Source organism: Sylvia atricapilla, chromosome 1 (genome assembly GCF_009819655.1).
Source record: "Sylvia atricapilla isolate bSylAtr1 chromosome 1, bSylAtr1.pri, whole genome shotgun sequence".
Classification (NCBI taxonomy): Eukaryota; Metazoa; Chordata; class Aves; order Passeriformes; family Sylviidae; genus Sylvia; species Sylvia atricapilla.
The window spans coordinates 77,930,832-77,952,068 of record NC_089140.1 but is presented as its reverse complement, the minus strand read 5'-3'; the positions used below and the strand labels follow the sequence as shown (position 1 = coordinate 77,952,068).

At 41.2% G+C, this 21,237-nt stretch overlaps 1 protein-coding gene across 1 annotated transcript in view; it reads right to left on the bottom strand.

Annotated features, from left to right (window-relative positions):
- The window catches only part of MYO10 (myosin X), a 160,291-nt gene that overhangs the window by 61,729 nt on the left and 77,325 nt on the right, over positions 1 to 21,237 (bottom strand). The window contains 6 exon segments of the mRNA XM_066326351.1: positions 175 to 278; positions 978 to 1,062; positions 1,181 to 1,194; positions 2,118 to 2,242; positions 3,257 to 3,391; positions 10,889 to 11,076. Coding sequence (XP_066182448.1) covers positions 175 to 278; positions 978 to 1,062; positions 1,181 to 1,194; positions 2,118 to 2,242; positions 3,257 to 3,391; positions 10,889 to 11,076 — 651 coding nt within the window.

Sequence of the window (21,237 nt, the reverse complement as noted above, 5' to 3'; positions counted from 1 at the left end):
AAATGACAGTGAAGCATTTTAAGAAAATATAAGTCCCTGTAAGATTAATGCCTCAATGAGAGAGCTGCACATGGAGGAAAGCACAGAAAGGCTTTGTGCCCTGCTCTGTCAGTGGGCCCCACACACCTGAACTTCCAGCACTGTTAAAGCAAAAGAACTAGGGAAGCAACTCACAATGACTTCCTTGAAAGAATCCTTGTCACTGATTGTCTTATCTGCTATACATCCAGACTGGTTCAGGTAGTGGTAGTTCTCAGGTACAGATAAGTAAAAAGCATCTAATGAGAGAAAACAGGATGAGTGCAAAGAAATACCAAAACAAAAGTCCTCACATGTTACTGTGTCAGAGTTAAACAGCTCACAATTCATCCACTCAGCAATTATGGCAATGCTCCATATATATTATATTACATATATAAATTCCATATTAAGACAAGGTTCCATATTAAAATCAGATGGGGGTTATTTTGCTGTCTTTTGTTTTATTTAGCTGCATAATAGAGTTAACTCCACTTTTTAGCATGCAAAGACAGCGAGCCCACAGGGGGATGCTGAGACAACTTTAGGCAATTTTGCACATATACAAATGTAATTTCTTTTGTTCAGTGGATTTATTCTTTATGAGAAAGGATTAGAGCGACCAGAATTATTTATCTTTGTTGCTGTGGAGTTATTTGGTACCAGCAAAAATATTCAGTTTGAACACAATGAGGCATGTTTGTCCCCAAGCAATTTTCCCAAGGCCACAGCAGAAGCTGAGAGGAAAACTACCATCAGCTCAGTGACATTCTTCAGCTAAGTGGGTTCCTTTATCAAGTTGAGCTCAAATTCACACTCACTGAATCCCAGCTGAATAAATAACGTGTTTCTCAGCTTGCGTTAGTGGGTTTCTGCCGTTAAATTCTGCACTGCTGTCACCACTGCCGACTGCTAGCAGAAAAACACTGCAGTTGTGTGACTTGTGCTGTGTCACTCACCTTTCTCTTTCTCTTCTATCCCTGCCAGCAGAGCATAGAATATATGATAATTTCTTTCCCCGGGGTTTTGTCTTACTACACGATTCTGTCGAAGTAAAAAATAGTTTCCACTTAAGTGATCATTTTTAAAGACTAATTTTTTATTCACATTTTCAGACAAAAATGAAACACAATTAACTAAGGAAAAGCAAACATCAACTTACTTTTTCCAATAAATCTGGAGCCGGCAAAAAAAAGCTTCAGTCAAGGAATAAAGTAAAAACCAATTAATGCAGAAATTTTTATAATCTTTCTTCTTTCATTTGAGACAATAGGAAGACTATTATGGTCTTTTCTTACAACACACTAAGCCCCTTTCATACAATACACCTACAACAAGAAAAATAAAGTAGCAACAAAGATAAGATAATACTGTAGCAGTTCTAATATCAGTGTTTCAAAACTTTCTCTTCCATCCCATCAAATCTGGACTAGGCAGACTCTGCATTTTAAATAACATCTGTTTTCCTTCGATTTTTTTTCCCCTAAAGCTTGGAAACAACGTCGAAAATTAAATTTTTCCCACTGAAAAAGCAGTTTATGTTTAAAACAGCAGATAGGATCCCCTTGGAATGTTTCTGATCCTGACACCTCCGGTGCTCTGGTGGAATTGGCTCCCAGTTCTGATTTTGCCAAATGCAGGACAAATCCAAGGATTTAACCCACCCAGACTCACACTGCAGAAATTGAGCAGCTCTGCTCTTTCAAGTACTTTTCCAGAGAAGTAAGCAGCTTATCTTTGGATAAAGTAATGAGGGAAATGGCTGACAACTCAAGTTATTCAAGAGGACTCCTGAGGGTCTTTTAGCTCATTACATGGGAAATGCACATGAGCCATGTCATGCTAGTGGTAGAAATACAAAATATGTTGGTCCTCCAAATACCGCCCATACACCCCATGCTGACACAAAAGCATGTGTGCATCTGTGAATCTGTTGTTGCTGCTTCCCTTTCCCACCTACATCAGCTCAATTTAACTGCATATATTTCAGGATGAGGTGAAAGGACAGAAAAAGGCAAGCCAGATCTTCTCCAGTCCTCCATCAAGGAGGTACGCGGGGGCTTCCCACAAATAGGGGTCAAATCACCAAACGAGGATACAATCCATAATTCTTCCTCCCTGAATGTTTCCTTTCTGACAGATGTTCAGCTGAATAAACTTCCCAAAGCGACTTGAGTTGTTGTTGTAAACAGTCTTTGCATTGCCAAAAGCTTCCATAATTGGACTGTGAAGATAGAGAATGACAGAAGTGTTAACATGTGACCAGCATGCCAACAGCTTCACATGGGGCTGGTGAAAGGAGCAGCACTCTGACAAGCTCCCCTCTGACACTCCTCTCAGCAGCAGCCTACATCCCAGCATTGCCCTCCATTTAGCAATGGGCATCTCAGTTTCCTAGCAGAAGATGTAAGTATTCATGCAATAGGAAGATAAATCACACTGAACTACTCTGCAGCTGCAGAGTAGTAGCTGCTACTTGCTACTTCTTTTGTAAAAGCTCAAAAGATGCACACAACTCTCACTGCAGTACTCAAATGATAGAAATAAAAAATCTCAGCTCATGCAAATTGCTAGACAGATGTAAGAAGTCCTTGTCCTAGGGCAATAAAAAAACCCCAAAACAACTAAACTACATCAAGATACAGCACGTACAGCAGAGATGAAGCAAGATAAACAAAAGTAATAGCATCTCAAATTGCCTTTGTTTTTAAATAGTTTAGAACTGTGTCATTTCACCTGAACACCAAGATTTCTTTTTTGCTTGCGTAGATTGTGTCCAATTTATCTGATACATTTACTCATCTGTCTTATCAGTTCTCCTTATCCTCCCTCTCCTCAGCATGCTTTTACCACTTGAGCACTTGATCCTCACCACGCTGCATCTTGTTCTAACGTATCCTCAGGCTACACAAACTGAACCAAAGGCTTCTCCCTCCCATCAACCATTTCCCTTACTCTGACTATCTGAATTCAGCCCTAACAAAAATGAAAGCCACCATTAAAGTTTCATTCATTTCAAAACTCTACATATTTTTCCTTCACGAAGAGATACCACCATGCTCACAACTCTCTGGAGCAGGCAGGTAATCTTGTTTAATGGAGTATTTCCCTTTCTTCAGTATACATTTTACTGTTCAGTAAACACACACACATATTTGATTACATTGCAAGCTCTTATTTCAATGTCAAGGCTTATGTCTTCTGAAAAAAACCACCCATGTACTGAAAGATCCAATACCTGCTCTCAAGAATAGCTTGCTCCACACAGGAGGTCTTCTCTCTGGACGACAGCTCCAGCGAATGTTGGCTCATTGCAGACAGGAACTTGAGAATCAGCTTAGTGCTCTCTGTCTTTCCAGCACCACTTTCACCACTGAAAGAAGAGGAGGAAATGGTTTGCACAGCAGCCAGTGAAGAAGCCCTCTGGCTGGCCATCTAAACCCTATATTACCAGAGGTCAGGAGGACTGGGGTGATTAGAAGTGATGGTCAAATGCTATTCCCTGCATACGACATCCAGGGAAAAACACAAGCTATCCTTAGGCTTCTTACCACTGCTCAGACAGCATCTCAAGGCACTGACTGTCTATGGTACACATACCTAGGAGGCAACAAAGAGCTCTCTGAATGCAAACAATCATCCAACACTTCCACCATTATTAAAACAAAGTCACAACAAAGGCATGGCAATGGTCAGGGATAAAGACCAAACTAAGAATTAAGATGGGAAAGTTTGGGACACATTGCAATCAGCAATCTAGCTAATGAAGGTGCCCTGCTGTGAGGAGGAAGTTAAGAGACATCAATGCACATTCTAGCACATAAAGGCAACTTGTATAATTAATATTGAAATTCTTATAGAGCTGCATACTCTTTAAACAAACCTTTTATATACCTATTGGAAAAAAAACCAGATTTATCTGAGTTCAAAATGCACAATTTCCACTTCTCATTACCATCAGAGATATAAAACCTCTTATCACCACCCACAGGAGAACAAAGCTATTTGATAATGCTAAACTGACATTTTAAAAACAAACTATTAATAAGAAACCCTGCTGATACAAACAGAAGGCAATACACTCAGTTTCTCTTCAAAACCAGCACTCTAAAAAGGGAAAGCTTAGATTTGGCTCATCTCCCCAATACCCTTTTCCTTCAATTATGTAGTCTAAACACACACACTGTGAGCCATTAAGAAATAAAACTTGTGGGTAAAGTTTGTCTAGTTTGCTTACTCTCCATCTACAGTCATAGCATTGTATCCTAAGCTGTGGCCTAGCTCCTAATTCAGCTGCACCTCATTCCAGTTTACTCCCAAAACTTCACCTCTTCCATTGTAGCAAGTGGGAAATTTGTCACTGACTTTGACGGAGCACAACTGAGTCTTTTGTTGTGCCATTGCTGAGTAATGACCCTACTGATTTTAGGTTACAACAAAGTAAACAAACAAAGATGCTTTCTAGTAAACAACAAAGAAGAAAGGTACCGCCCAGAAAAACCAGCATGACATTTTCCTGCAAATGAATGTCAACAATAAAATTAGGGAAGAGACATTCAGGAAACATAATGAGACATCTTCATAACCGCCAATATGTTCCAGCAAGTGTGATTCATCCATTATATTTATACCACATCAAACAAATTCTCTAGTGTTTTTTATGTAATTCTACCCTTGACGTCTGGCCTTTTCAGTATTTGTCCTAGGGTGACTTTATGATGCTTGTATCCCCAGTCACCCATTCTGTTTGTGCTGGATATTGAGTTCTGCACCTTAAGACTGGTTCCAAGAGTGAAGGGGGAAAAAGACGTGTGCAGCTTGTTTTCAGAGACAGCACTCACTCCCACACATTCTCCTCCTCGACTGTGTTGTCTGCAGCATGGACAGTGGGAGAGAGCTCTCCTTTGCTTTTAGTTAGTTTTTTTTAGCTGAGGCAGAGAATTTCCCCAGAGTGTGGCTTTTCTTTTTCTTGGAACTGATCAGCCTGCTCTGGACTGAAAACCCAGCAAAACACCAGGAGCTCACACCTGTGGCCCACAAGGGCCTGGGATGCTGCATTCCAGCACAGGATGGATGGATAAGAGACTGAGAGAGCCAAGCTACATCCCACGACAAGGACTTTCTCAATTTGCCATCTCTTCAAAACAGTGAGAGGTTTTATTGTTTAATATTATTAATCTTTATGCTTGTAAATACTTTGCTTGTTAAATAAATAGGGTTTTTTTCTACTTTTCTCCAAGGAAATCTTTTCCCAAACCAGTTTGGGGAAGGGCTGTTTGAATCTGCTTTCTAGAGAGACCTCCTTGGAAGTTTCCCTCCAAACTTGCCCTAAACCAGGACAATATTGCTTCCCTTTTTCTTTGCAGGCCCTCACTCACTTATCTCTTCTGCCCAAGAAGCAAATCCTTAATATTCCTGCATTCAATCCTCACCACAAAAAACCATTTCCACTAGTAGTTTTGAGAGAGCTTCACAAACCCTTGCATTATTCTTGTCTAGTGAAATAAATCATTAAGTGATACATACCTCTTCCTGCCTAATTCTCTCCCTCTGAGCCATGCATGCAGCACAACAGCAGGCACAGTGTGACATTGAGGACATCACCTCTTCCACTAATACTATCCTTCCTCTGCCCCCACCCACTGTCCCTTGATCTGGAGAACATGTAGTTCTGTGGAAGCTGAAAGTTACCCCACTGTAATTGAAAGCCATTTTACAAGTGAGGTATTCAAAGCTGATAGAAAAACACCTCCTGCACCTCTCTCTCTCTGGTACAGCTGTGGTGTTATGCACAATTACATGCTTTTGTTTTTTTTTTTCTTAAAACAGAAGAGACTCAGAACCGGTTCAGTTCTGAACCTGCCCAGTGTCCTATTCTGACAGCTGCCAATTGGAGACACCCATGGAAGATATATGATTACTTCTCTTCTTTGTTCTTCCAGCTTCCAGTTATTTGCTGTTCAGAGGCTTCCTGATCTACGCCTGTATTTTACGTGTCTTGTAACCCACAATATATATTTACCTTCTATGGGTTTTTAGTCATACTCCCTTAAAAGTCAAATGTTCCTGTGTTTTCAGACAGACCTCCTTTTCCAGCTTCTTTCGATACCTCTCAGTTCTCATGGTGGAAGGAGAAACCAACAATTCATCCTGGTGCTCTTTCTGCTGTTGCATGACTTGATGGTTAGAGCCCCAGATTCATGATGCTTGTCTCCATTAGCCATTTCCCATGTTACACTTTTATTACTTTTTAAAATTTTCCTCTGAACCACCTTCAGGTCCACAAAGTCCAAAAGATGGATTTACATCATGTTCTCTACTCATTTAGCAGTAACCACTCCATTCCATTCTTTTTTACAGTTACACGAGATCAATCTTTCAGAGTCCTTAGAAAGCTTTCGCCTACAAGGTCAGTAAAAGGGTGAATTTTTCTAAGCAACCTTTCCAGCCCATGAGTTTAAGTGCCCAGCTTGTTCCACATCATCACATTCAGGACTGTGAACATATTAAGTCTGACAGCAGGCCAGAAGGCCCCCACTTAGATCTTTAGACTTTCTCCATGACTTGTTCTATGCAGAGCCAAGGACACAGCAGCCTGGACTCATGACTGCCACAGTATAAGAAGGGGTCACTGAGAGAGACTCCTCACTCTGAAGGATGTAACACACTAAATCATTTCCCTGTTCTGGGGAAGAGATAGAACAGTCTGTAGTGCCTGCTAAACACTGGCACAACAAAGGCACTGCTCCATGAGCACCTCTGGAGCCCCAACTCGGCTCCTGAGGGCCAAATGACCAGGAGCCCCACATGGGGGAAGCACCCAGGAAAGCCAAAGGGTACTTGGACTGAGACAGGAGGCCAGCACATGTCTTGACCCTACCTTCTCTTGGAATTTCTATCAGCTGAACAGAAGTGGTAGCCATACTTGTTCTTTTCTGTATTTTTTCTGCCTTTCTCACTTTCTCTTTCTTCCTCTAATTCTCTTCTCAGAGTTTTGTGTAACTTAAAATCAGATGAGCTTAGAGTTTGCAAAATTAAAGGGCTAAGTTAATGCTTTGAACAGTGTTTTATGTTGATGGAATGCTGCTCTAAACCTTTGCAAAGTCCTCTGATTTTCTAAAGTTGCCAGTAAAGCTTTCTGTTGTTTTGACCCCTTGAGAACATCTTGTCAGCATTTCTCCTGTGCATCTGAGCACATGAACAACCGTAAGCCCTTTTAAGAGTCTCATCAAGTGAGGTTTTTGGGGCCTTACAGTCTGCTGCCTTTAAAACCCCAAGACACACAGACAAAGCAGGCCCCTTCAGCAAATATACTTCATCAAAGGCACATGCGAACTTTGGTGTGTCAGTCTCACATGGACATCACACCCATCACAGGTCTGGGTACCACATAAAGGGTTTGGTTTGTATTGATGCTCAAGCTGAAAAACAACAACAAAAAGTTCCAGGCCATCACATAGCAACAGAGAGAACATACTGGTATCAGACAGTGATTTCCCACTCACGGCACTGACTTCAGCGTCATACAGAGCAATGGCTGCAGCTCCCTTTACACGTCTTTGAGAATGCTCTGATGTGCATCAACTGCAATTTTATCTGAGAGCAGAGCTTGTGTTTGCTTCTGCACAGGCTAGATCACCTTAAACAGAGCAGCCAAAAAATCCCAAACCAAACCTAAAGATATTTTCCTATTCTTGTAATAAACGCATGGAGATCTGAACTTAGTCTCAACTTGTGAACTTCAGCTAATCATGGGAGATCTCAGCCCCTTTTTTACACCAGGACAAGCTGTTTGCCTAGGGCTCAAATTAGAAGGACTTCCTTCTTGTTCCTGAGGCACCTAGCTGAAAAATCAGATGTTTTTAACATGGCGGGCTTTTTTCCCCACCTGCTTTAAATGAAACTGGACCCTGCAGTAATGGTTCAGACCAACTGAAACTGAGAGTTCTCATGAAACTGAGAATTCACTGATGCATTGTTTTGTCTATAGAAAAACTCTAGTTTTTTAGCCTGGGAGAGTTAAAACATCATTTCACAACTATGTATATATTCTAATAGACCAGTTGTGTACAGCTTCTTCAGCATGCAGTTGTGTTGACATTTTAGGTTGCTAAGTCCTTTTAATGCAGCATTATCATGAATTAATGCTTTTTGCACACACCAATTAATAAGCATCTTTGGGGGATTCAATTTATCATCTTTTCTATATTTCCTTCCTCTTCACCTCTGATCTGGCTCATTATATTGGAAAAAATGGCCTTACATTTAAATTATATTCTGAGGTTTTCTAATTTGCGTTCTGCAATTCACCCTCTCACCCTACCCCAGCCAAAAAAAATCCCAATATTAATATTTCAAAACACTAGGAGCTTTTTCACAGGTTTTTGAACCCAAAGCCTGAAGAAAGCAGCTCCAAACCAAAGCTGAGCTAATTCTGGGGACCAGCAGGGGGCACTTCAAGTCCAGAGGATCATCAGAAAGCATTCCAAGTGCCTTCCTTTGTGGGGCTGTTACAATTTGCTAGCAAGTGCTGCGATCCCAAGGTCAAGAGCAGCTCAAACTGCCCATCAGAATGTGAGACCTACTTGAATAATTCCCTTGTTTTAAATGTGTTATCAACATGCAACAGAGTTTTCCTCTTTAGCATCCCTTACATGAAATTAAAGACCAGAATATTTGAATTCAAACACTAAAGAGCTCCACTTGGCTATTTTCTTTTTCAAATGCCAGTAGTAACCAAGAAAGTCACAGTGACAGTACAATGACTTATTGCAACGTCTAATTCTAAGCCAGTAAAATATGCAGGAATGACCAGGATGCAGAATTTGCCAAGCACACTGTTACACCTCCACTTCCTATGCCCTAAACCAGGTATGCGACAACAGGGACTTTCCCAAGCTGTAGAAAGGCCACGGAAACTGTCAGTAATTAAAAAAAATCCTATTCTGAGTCCTTCCCAGATAGAGCAGATAATGCTCTTTTAGGAAAGCAGATTTTGCAGATTTAATTTTTTTTATTTGAATTGCATATTCCCTCAATTTCTGCAGTAACAACATACCCTTATACAGTTGTATTTTGACACTTATCTGAAACACAGAACTTACACAAATCACTGTTTCAATTCATGACCAAAGTAAACAATTTTAAAAGGACTCCTAATACAAAACTTCTCCATATTATGGCTTATCTGTACCAAAGCACATGGTTTAGAGAGCAGAGAGTGCTGAAGACTCCCCTGGAACATCACAGACTCCTGCTTATGTCCATTTTAGGACATAACCTGCTTTCCTCTTGGCAGCTTATGAGGAGCTGGAATGAAAGGTAAAATACTGAGGCTAGTACAGAACGGCAGAAATACCAATGGCCACCAGAAATTGTTTTGGTCCCTAAATTTGTGTACACAGGCTGTTCACAAGTAACTGCCTGGCAATAAAACACAAAATAATGACTCCAGGCTAGCTACTGTCACATGACAAAGACCTCTGTGAATTTCATTTTTGCTTCGACTCTTACCTGAACTCAACTTTATATGTACAGAACTATGTATTAAGTAAGGAGAATAAGAAGGAGAAATAATAAGAAGGAGAAATATAGCTAAAGAAATCTGAAAAACCACACTTTTTCGGCTTTGTGTCACTACAAAGCAGAACCTGCCTGGAGGCGAGGCCAGGTGGGCACTGTGACCTGAGAGGCTGCAGAAAGTTTCAAACAGGCCTGGCTGTGTTGCAGGTAATCCACATTTTTAACAACAGCTTGGGTGCTGAACTACACACACCAAATCCTCCTCTTATCCATGAAGCCTTGCAACTTGGCCCATAATCTGAAATGACAGCCGAAACTGCCTATTGCAAAGGGTGCTGCTGCTCTCACTCTGCCTCAACCCCTCTCTGTCCCACCATCTGCCCTGTGCAGCAGCCAGTCCTACAGCCACCACAAGGACTCCTGGGGAGGTCAGGAGACAGTGCAAATCATGTCAGCTTGTGCCTGAAGAGCTCTACACGTGTAACTTCATGGTGCAAGAAGGTGACAGCAAGCAGGCCTAATCACAAAAATGTTGTGAAGGCGAGAGAGGAGAGGGAGGGCAAACACAAGGTCTCTTACTCCCCTGAGCATCACTCCCTGCCCGGAGCCTGGTGGCTGGTGCCATGCTGCAGTGACCTGCCCCTCTCTATCTGGCAGGCCAGACACTGGTCTCCCTGCCTGTGTGTGAGCCAACACAGCTGAGCTGGCAGGATAGGGAATGGGAAAAGGGCTGGCTGCGTTTTCAGCTCTTCTGGAGCCAGAAGGAAGGAGGAGCTGAAAGCAGTGAAAAGCTATTGAAATGCCAACTGCTCCCTAACGCACACTCGGCCACAGCCAGATCCTGAATACCAGCGACACAGTGGTTCAAACGGGAAGCTATTAAGCCACCATTAAATTAAAGCACAACAAGATTAAGCAGGGAAGACTAATCAGGCAGAATTAAGTGGTTGAAATGTGGAGGGGTTTCTCTTTTGCTATTGTTATTTACTGCATATCTCAAGAACTGGCAGGTTAATTTTTCTTTTCCTCTCCATACAGGAAATCAGGGTCTTGTGGTGACAAACTCCTGAGCTGCACAGAGATGTTTAAATTAGCGGGAAAACACGGTAACATTTTGCGTGTGAAGGCCAAAAAAGGCACAAAAATATAATTGATTTTTTTTACTAAATATAACTGCAAGATGCATTTAAAAATTAACCTTTTGTTAGAGGTGCATAGAATGAACGACACAAAACAAGCTCAGAGCTCTCTTGAAACCGTGCAGCTTTAAAAGCCCGCTTGCTTTAGGAAAAGAAAAGAATGCTTCTTGAAAGGCTCACCCTCAGGGACACCCAAGACCAGCACTCACCTGATGAGGATACACTGGTTGTCGTGGCGTTTCCAGAGGCAGCGGTAGCACTCGTTGGCCACGGCGAAGATGTGCGGCGCCATCTCCCCCATGTGGTGCCGGCTGTAGCGCTCCACCGCCGCGCCGTCGTACAGCCCCGGGATGCTCTTGTAGGGGTTCACCGAGGCCACGATGGAGCCAATGTAGGTCTGCAAGCACACAGCACCCCCCAGAACTGTCATCACATGTATAATCACATGTGGATCACATGTATAAGCCGACAGTCACACAGATCAGCGCTCTTTGCAAATGATAGACAAAAAGGCACACGTTTGCAAAGCTGTAACAATCCTGTGGAGAAAGGTGGCCAGCAAGTTTCCTTGATTTCTTCCTTTCAAGAAAAGCAACAAAAGGGGGAAGTTGTTCCCACAAAAGGGGGAAAGCAGTTCCCACCTCTGTCATGTTCTCAGGCGTACCCCACCTGTAGGACTGAGTTTATTGACTGTACAAATCCCTGTCTTAACGCTGCTTACAGCTGCATGGTAATGCCTATCAGCGCTGGCCTACAGCTGCTTCTCATGTGTCCTTAGGGACTTGCTGAACTTACTAAAAACCTGTCTGAGCCCAAAGTAATGGTGGAAAAGTCTGTATTTCCATACTCCAGAAGAGTATCCAAGTCCTTCTCTGCTACTCACTTTTAAAACAGAAGTATCAGCCATTATGGTAGACACTAGGACCATTATATTTAGAATAGCAGTCTCTAAGAAAAGCGTGTGAAGTGGGAGATGCTCCAGAAACACTGGGTTTCTGCAACATTTTTAATATTAGTTGGATGCAGAACAGCAGCTAGCAAGTCATTAATTTCATCCCACTGCAATTAGAGAGCACATCAGCTAAAACCACCCAGGTAGCAGCTTATGCCCATTCCCGTTGCCTTAACTCATTAGGCTGTGGTAACCTGATCATTTGCAACACTCTGTTCACAATGCTGTTCAATTTCTCCCTCACCCTCTATTCACTTCAATATATTTTTCTAATAAAATCACATTAAGTGAGGCAGGAGATAACATTAAGCATGTTATCTCCAGAGTTTCTGAGGCATGTGAAATTAATTGATACAATGTATGGCATGTGCAGTGTTACTGCTGCAATACCCATTTCATTTTGTTCAACACCCATTCTGCAGTTCCAGGCAGGAAGCTTACACCTGGCTTCCACAGCCCTGCTCTGGACTGCTGAAGAGCCAGGCTGGGCAGTCTCCAGCCCTGTAACACAGCCCCCATGTACAGAGAGATGTCTCACCAGCAGTCAACCCTCTCGCTGCTGACAGGGACCAGCTGTGAAGCTGACAGCAGGACTGGGGCTCTCCTCATCTCTTCAGCACCCTTTATCAGAGACGGATGGATACGGGCAGCAGCAGCATCTTGCAAACCACCGAAAGGCAGCCCCACACGCTCCTCCTGAATCCTCCTTCTCTAAGCCACCACGGGGCATTCACTAAGACAAAGGGACCATCAGTTCCCCCACACCTTCCTTTCCCCTCTATCAGTCTCTTTTGCAGCATTTAGAGCCTGCATGTACCTGCCTCCCTCTTTTTCTCCTTAATTAACATGCAATTATCTCTGTGTATCAGCTCTCCTTTCTCACTGTTACCCTGCTGTTACAGTCCCCATTATCCACCTGTTCACCCTCCATCAGGCCCGACACAAATTGCAGCTCTGAGCTTTTGCTAAGGGAGCTGCAGTGGTGTCCTTGAAATCATGACAATTTTATTAGCAGTAAGGGGAATATCCCTCCTCACTGTAACTCTAGTACCTTTTACAGAGTGGTGAATTTTCAATCCGTGTGTTTTATAACACCACCCCCCCTGCCCCCCCACCCTCCCATGCTGTGCAACAGCTCAGAAGATTTCATCTAGAGGAAAGATACCATTTCAACAGGAGATCATATGGCAGGGCAATTACAGCACTGAGACAACAGCTTAATTTCCTGGGATCATCCCCTCTTGGATTCTTAAATAAGTAATAAGTAACAAGGAAGGCTCTGAAAAAAAAAAACTTCCTCTGTTTGATACATATTTCAGCACAGATTGCACAAGGAAAAATTTAAAGGGGCTTCTTTGTTAATTACATGACTGCAGTGCAAGTATGACCAATAAAAGAGACTACTACAGATCTTCCTCTTTCCCTTATTAAAGTCTGGCTGAAGTCTTTGGTAAAGAATTACTTGAGGCAAGCCATTACAACAGATGCCACGGCAAAGATGTAAATAAAAAAATCCCCATGAAACTTGACACCATCTAGCTTCATAAGTAAATAATCAACTCTATAGCTTCTGCAAGATTAAGTACCTGACAGAAAAATACCTCCATGATAAAGCACTGGCAAAACTGCATCACCATGGGCTACATATTGTGACTTTTCTTGCTTCTCTTCTAAACAGTAAATATCAGATGAGGTGACAGCAGTCCACTTCTGCACACACTCATTCAAAATGGGGCAGTCCTTCACATGATTTAAGCACAATTTTTTTAAAGTGACAAAAAGACTGCCAGAATATTAGTCATTAACTGTGAATTATAAAAGTTTATTAAATAAAGTGAGCTGGCTTCATTGCCTTGTAATTCAGTAAGGTATAATAGAGAGATGGGCACTGTATTACGGCAATAAAAGAACCTGGGTGAACAGCAGGAATCACACTGGTGAACACAATTTCTATATCACCTCATGGAGTAATGCTTAGGACGTGTCAATATTTTAAAAATTCCTTCTCTCTATTTTTTTCTTTCAGCAAAAAATGTGAAGAGCCACAACTTCTACTGACAAAGGTGTAGCTTTTGTTGTTCCAGTCTTCTGGTGCTTTAAGTATGTATAACCTCTTTGCGGGACAAGTTAAATGCATGGATAAACTGCCACCAAATTATAATGGCACGTGATAGAACAAACTCAGGACTTCAAAAAACAACTTCCTTGTCCCAGGGCAAGATCATGAAAAAAGCGTATTTTACTCAGACATACAGTGTTTATCCCATTTATCATCTACCAGGTGTCGCAGTCCAACTCAGGGGTAGCCCCAATCAGCTTAGTCTGAATGGGCTAAGGAGTTAGCTGGCCCAAGCAAAAGCTCTGCCTTTATCCAAGGCAGTTCAGCAAAGTATCAATGGGCTGAAGCAGCACTGTTATTAAAAACTATGCCAATTATTTTAAAAGTTCACATCAAAAGACATATCTTCGAGAAGTCTTTTTAAATTGTGTCTGGCATACTCAACTGCAGCAAGATCTGCTGCTGCAAGAATCATTTCCTACATAACTTCCAGGCTTATGACTTATCTCATTCAGTACCCATCACAAGGTCTTACTAGTAGCAGTATTCTACAAGCAGTAGATCCTAGACACTACCCTGGACACTGCTAAGAGCCACAAAGTTGGGAGAGGGGGGAAGGATACATGTACTCCCATGAAGAATGCTCCCAATTTCATAGACTCATGGAACAGATTGTTCAGTGCCCCATCCAATGTGGCCTTTAACGCTTCCAGGGATGGGGCATCCACAATTTCTCTACACAAATAGTTCCACTGTCCCAATCCTCACAGGGAAGAACTTCTTCCTAATATCTAACCTAAACATACCCCCTTTCAGTTTGAAGCCACTCCCCTTTGTCCTGTCAGTGCATGCCCCTGTAAAAAGTCCCTCCCAATCTTTCCTGTAGGCTCCTCCACTTGCCCTCCTTGGAGAGACCCTGAACAGCCACACAACACAACCCTTTTCTTTAGGGCACACCTTCTGGTTTGGCAAATGCATCTTAGCAGCAGGTTAAACCGCTGTAAAAATACACAAATAATGCAGCACTGCTCAGTGGACAGGTGCTGTCTCCTGAAAACTATTTCTGCACCAGACATCATATCATATGGCAAATTAAATGGGTCAGAATCAGAAGGAAGGTCTCTAAAGTACTATATTACGCCAACATCACAAAGCAGGTGAAATTTCAGAAAAGATATTTTCACATAAGAATGTCACTTCCACTTTGCTTGTAAGACAGCAATCTAAATTTTCATTTTGTTCTTTGCAGTTTCTAATCTAAATCTGAAAGTTAGTAATTGCTTATTTTAATGAAAGCATTTCAAAGCAATTATGAATAGGAGAAATGCTGCAAGAGCACTAGCAAGCAGACAGGGGAATTCTGAAGATTTCCAGCTGAAATAGTTTGAGAGTTTTTTCAGTGATATACTGTGAGAACTCCTGTTAGAAGTCTGACCCCTTAAATCCATGGCAATGAATAGGGCAGTTTACTATTCTCTGTTATATGACTGACGCAATGCTTCAGACAGAAACACACACAAATTCTTCACTACTTTGGTACACACTAAACCAGCAACAACTTGTTATCAGATCACAGCTAATATATTTATTTAAACCAAAGAATAAATGAAAGTTGAATTACTCAGCCTGAATCCCAGTGCAGCACTTTGACTGCTGCATTAAAGGTTGGGTTCCTTTTGCACTTTCAAACTTTTACTGGAATTTTACATTGTTAATTCATCTCTTAAAACACTTCAGCTCACAAGCCACAGACAATCCTGCTCCCCCTTTAAGCAAAAAGAAAAAACAAGATTGTTTGCTGATCCTCTACAAGAACTTTTAAAATTAGAAATTCCAATCCAGTCTTCTCAGCTGGACATTGAGTAAGGCAAGACAAAATAAAAAATGTACTTCAGAAAGGAAGAGATTTTTCATCAGTTCTTTGAACGCTTTTTGTTTTGCTTGTTGCCTTGTGATAGCAATTAGCTTTGAGCCTCTGTCTTGAAATCATCCCACTGTTCTTCAAACACTGAAAAACAATTTGTTCTTTAACAAGAGCTCAGAAACACTGCTGATGCCCACAGAAATACTCTAGCAAAAGTAAACATAGTCAGAGTAGTTCTGTCTAACATGAGAGGGTGTTTGGATTTTTTTTACTAAAGACACAATCAATTTTTTTTAGTTTGACGCCAAACAAATCCAAATGGCATACAAATTTTATTGATCCAAATGCACTTCAGTGCATTTTTCACTTAGAATTACAAGAAAAAAGTTTGCAATGTATGAACAAAATACACTTTGAAATGTCTTACTTTCTCATGTAGAAAAGGCTTTCACACTAAAAGAGAAAAAAAGTACAGTAAGAAATTTTCCCCTCAAGTTTTTTTCAGATTCTCTATAATGAAAAAGCAATGAAAAAGAAAACTGCCCTAATGGAAGACCACTTCATTAGTCCTATAAACCAAACATACTGAATACACCAGAGCCACCTTGCTTTTCATCTTTTCCCCTTCACAGATGCTTTTTAGATTTTTGGGGTATATCCTCTGAGGTTTGTTCCCTATCTAGCAACCATACACCTTCCACTTCTTCCTTTTTATGTCAAAATTTCTCCACAATAACTTTTCTGTTTCTGAGGATCCTTTATGGTATCTGTGTTCTAACCAAGCTCGCTTTTCCCCTGTAATGTAATTAAACTTATTCTACACTGCTTTTCTCATGACCTTTCACCCTCTGCATCAAGGTGTCCCTCTGTACTTCACAGATTTCTAGCACCTGAGACATCCCAGTCTTCCTGCTTTCATACATAAAAAAATATAAAAAGGGAAGCAGGGAAGGACACACACTTCTTTTAGGCCTTCCACATCTCATGTTACAGGGAGAGTGGGAGAGAGAAGGCAGAAGCACAGGAGGACTCTGTTGAAGGGCATTATGCACTGCTCATGAACTAAATCTTTGACCAACAACCTCAACAGAAACCAAAACTGCTTGAACTATTAAAACAGGCACAAGAAGACTGCATTACTCTATTTCTTTCTATCAGTGTGTTTCTTTACTACCACCAAAAATCGAAATATTCTTCACAGCTTGGAACTAGAGGTGCTGGAATAGATCAAATACAGAAATTAAGAAGTTTTGTTACAGATACATACATTAACATTGAGAAACGGGACTTTGTCCAGCTCTCTTAAGAGCACTTTCAAGCCTTTCTGCTTTAGAACATGAAAAATCTAGGTTATTACAGAAAGAAAAAGATGTTTACTCATGCTTCAAAAAATACGTTTCTGGATAATTTTTGAACAACTCCTGACTTTCCTGGAGTTCCTCAAGGAACTGATTTTGTGTCTGAAAAGTAAAAGTATTTTTTTAAAAACGGGGTATTGCTATCAAGCTGCTGATTTATTCCACAGTATTACTTTCTGGGCTTACCCTTAATATATGGGAAATTTCAAATTAAACTGCACTACAACTGGCTCACCTCAAAGCTACCTCTATGTTACTTTTACAAAAGGCATGGGAAAAGATTTTTATCACCATTCCACACAACCTCTGCATCTCACTTACCTTTAAATCATCACCATGGCTACTGAAACATTACCAAATAACAAAAGCAGTGTTTTCACAGAACATGCAGTGGCAGGCAACTTTTAAAAGACCACAAAATAGCCATCAAACTTCATTATGTATTCAACACCAAATTTTAAGGTGTCAGGATGAAAAACTAGGGAACAGAAGAATTTGCTCCACACTGCAGCTATGGCCTTTGTGATTCAGAGCTCTCTCAGGTGAAAAGATTGATGGTACTCAGGGCTGAGTTTATTCCGTGGCAAAGACAACGAAATGTCTACCACACACACATCATCAGTACAAGGAGAAAGAGGGCTGGGTCACATTTTGGTGTGCTTTTTAGGGGAGGCAGAAGGGGTGAAGGTATGCCATAAAGGGGATGGTAATTAATGCCCTTATTCATGGTAGGATCTCGATTTATCCTCACTGTGGTAAGTATACCCTGTCTTTCAGCTAGTCCACACTAATTTCAGTGGACAGAATCTAGTTGTCTCATGTCTAAAGCAATGCTTCTTTCCTAAAAACTATAATCAAAGTGAAGTACTAAACTACAATTTTAAATGTTTTTTAAGATTACATGTTTTAAATGTTTTCAACCAATCAAGCCATTTCTAAGATGGAAATGCCATACTCTATAATCATCTTTACATGCTTGGGCTCCTGCAGTCCTCACCATGTCTGGTGACTCATGGTGAACTTCCAAACACCCAAATTTACATCAGCTTTGCTATTCTCTATATCTGTGTTCCTTGTCAATGCACTCAACATTATCATCCCTAAACTGTCCTTTTTTCTTCTTAAGGTCAGCGGTAGGATTAACTGCAAAATGAGCTGTTTGTAAATACAGAGGCCACACTCCAAATACAAGAGGCAGCACCCATAGGAGAGGACTTTTATCAGGGAACCAGGACATGACACAGAATGTCATTAGAAAGATCAGCTACCTACAGCCAAGACCCACCTTCTCACATGTTCTCCTTGTCACTGTTTTTAGAAAGTGTCTTCTCACACTGCCCCAGCTGCACTTTCAAACCATGTCCTTCAGTCCATGATGGACACTGCAGTAGCCTCTCCTACCAACCACTTCCCTGCCAGGCTTTTCTCCTTCTGTGCTGAGCACAGATCGGATCCCAGGCATAACAGACCAAGGCCTTTTCAAAGCCAGGCTTTATGCTTGGTTCCACCAGCATACTTCCAAGAAGATTTTGAGATAGTTTTGGATGACTTTAAAATGTGATTTCAGATGATCAGAGGTAACTTGGACACTCTCTTAGATGCAGCCTTGTCTGTTATGTTGACCATTCAAACCAGCTAATGTGACCTTAAGCTTCTCTAGGTGCAACAGTATTAAGCAACATCGTCCTGTTCCCAAGCCCTTCCAAGCACAAAGGTTGTGCTATCTCCTCATGAAAAAGCTGTACTCTGTAACCCAGCTACCTTAACTTCTACACTAAGAGAATCCTTCTGCTCCCTACAGCTTCAGTCTTGCACATTCATTGAGTCCTTGTCCTAGGAAGCTAAATGAAACTGTCTAGGCCTGTTTCTTAAGGGTTAAAAAACGGGTTTTGGTCACCTTAGTTGCCAGTGTAAATACCCAAAACAGCATGGATGCAGACACCTTTCTGCTTCCACAGAAGGCTCAGAGATAGCAAAGACGTCTCCACCTGGTTAAGACATACACTCACAGCTTAATCTCATCTTCTTTTTCTCCTAATTTTCTCCTTCTGGACAGATTATTCCATGTGGCTGGGGATTACAAGTGTTATCCTGAATCCACATAAAAACCAATCCACTTAGGAAGTATGAAACCAATATAAAGAAAGGTTGATAAAAGAGCACTGTTACAGGACAGGTAAAAACCAAACCAGCAAATAATAACACAGACATCACAGATAGACATTTTTACTTCTTTAAGATATTCACAGGTTTATTCTGGCAGTTTTTCTCCTGTATAAAAAGGACCTAGTCTCTTTGTTTTTACTGTAACTTTTCTTGCTGACTAATACAATGCAATGTCTACCATGCAGCAGTGCTATCTACTGGGTCAGAATAATGATCTTTTGTACAGTTTTCATGTAAACAATTACTGAAGAATTTCTCTCTTCACCATTGCCTAGCAGACAGAGGTGGTGACCTCCTGAACACAAACATGATTGATCAGAACAAGACATTGATTTTTGTTATTTTCATGGGCTGCAATGCAGCATGTGAAAATAAGTTTGCACATGAGACTGCAGCAATCTGCGTGCACAGTTTTAACCAGGCGAGCTCTAGCTCAAAGCAAAAAAAGGCCTCACAAAAAGCAGAGATCCCATGGCTTATCACTTCATTTCAAATGGCCTGTGGCCACACACTAGTTCTTCCTCCTGCTTTGTTATTGCACAACACTCAAATGAGTCTTTCAAAACTGTCTGAAGGTCTAATTTACCCTCCAGCAAGGAAAAGAAAAAAATGGTCTTCTTCCTTCCTATACATTCATACTGGAGAGATGAAGGGGTTTTTCAGAGAAAATACACACAAAGGAAAACCAAGATGCTGCTAAAACGATGAACCAAAGAGCAGTGTCTCTAAAACATCGGCAAAATATTTTTATATAAAGCTTTGCAGATCTGCTTAATTCTGCCTGCAAGTATTTTACATACTGACATCCAGATTTCCATAACTTCCGTGGCTCTTTAAGATTTGAAGACTTCTTCTATAGAAAGGGCGTTTTTAAGGAGGAAAGCAGGAAGTACAGGAATTATTCTTCAACAGAGCATGAAAAGAGAAGTTAAAAGCCAGCATAACTGAAATCTAAGTCTATGCCAGGTAGTTAGCTGGATGGCACTGAACTGCTGCCAAATAGCCGTCAGTCGAGAAACCAGAACTGAGATGGCAAGTGGAATTAACTGTCAAAAATCTGCTAAATGGAACTTTTGGATTCCATTTGCTTTTAAAAGGAGAGACTGACAAACATCAAAGGGAAAAAGCTGAAACTGCTTGCGTGAAAGGGACCACCTCTTTTCAAATAAAAATAACAGCCTGGCTATGAATCAATAATCCATTTACACAGATAAACAATAGCTATAAAAGTAAGTTAATTCACTCCCAACTTGAATGGGTTGTTTGCAGCCTTTCTAGTATTAAACTGCTGGGATATGTGTTTAAGACAGTTGAATCCTGCGGCACAAGCAGTAAATTTTGTGCAGCTCACTTTACAGCTCGCTTTACAGTAAAAGCCTAACTCATATAAAGAAATCATGTGCTGGTGACAGGTAGGCGTCCTAAGTTTGGGAGCTCAAATTCCTGCCCTCCTCTCAATGACTTTGCTGGTCTGGGCACAACAGACCTTACAGAAAGGGGCCAAAGCTTACCTCCAAGAGAGGCAACAGCGCATGCAGAAGCACTCAGCACTGTTTGCAAAAGCTCTGACCAAACAGCACTAAGCTGCTGTTGGCATTTGTGCAAGTGACTGATAATTTTTCTTTTGATTCTGCATGTTGGTCTGCTTTCTGTTCTTGGCTCACAGAGTTAGCAGTGACATGCAATAAAGGTATGGAGAAAACAACACAAATACTAGCCTTCAAATCTGGGAAGACATTAGCAATATATACCATCACCAATGACAGAATCTGCACATGATGACAGATTTCTACTTTGCAGTTTTCTATATGAAGTTACCACAAAATACAGCTTAGAGTTTTGTATTACAAATAGACAATTCATGGAAGTCAACAGACAGAAACCGACCCTGTTGCCAGTCCATCTATTATTTATTCCCCTACCAACCAACTAACCAAGTGAGATAAAAAATACTGGTATAGAGCAGAATAAAAGAGCAAGCTTTCATGTTTTAATAAAACCTTGACCTCTTCACCCTCTCCATCTTACTGAAACAGCCCACTGACGCTAGCAGGTAAGATCCTTACTGCAGCGTGTACACCCAGCAAGTTACCAGCAACACCTAATGTGCTGCAAACCATAATATAAATTTATGTGTTGGTATAGGCATTGCACACATG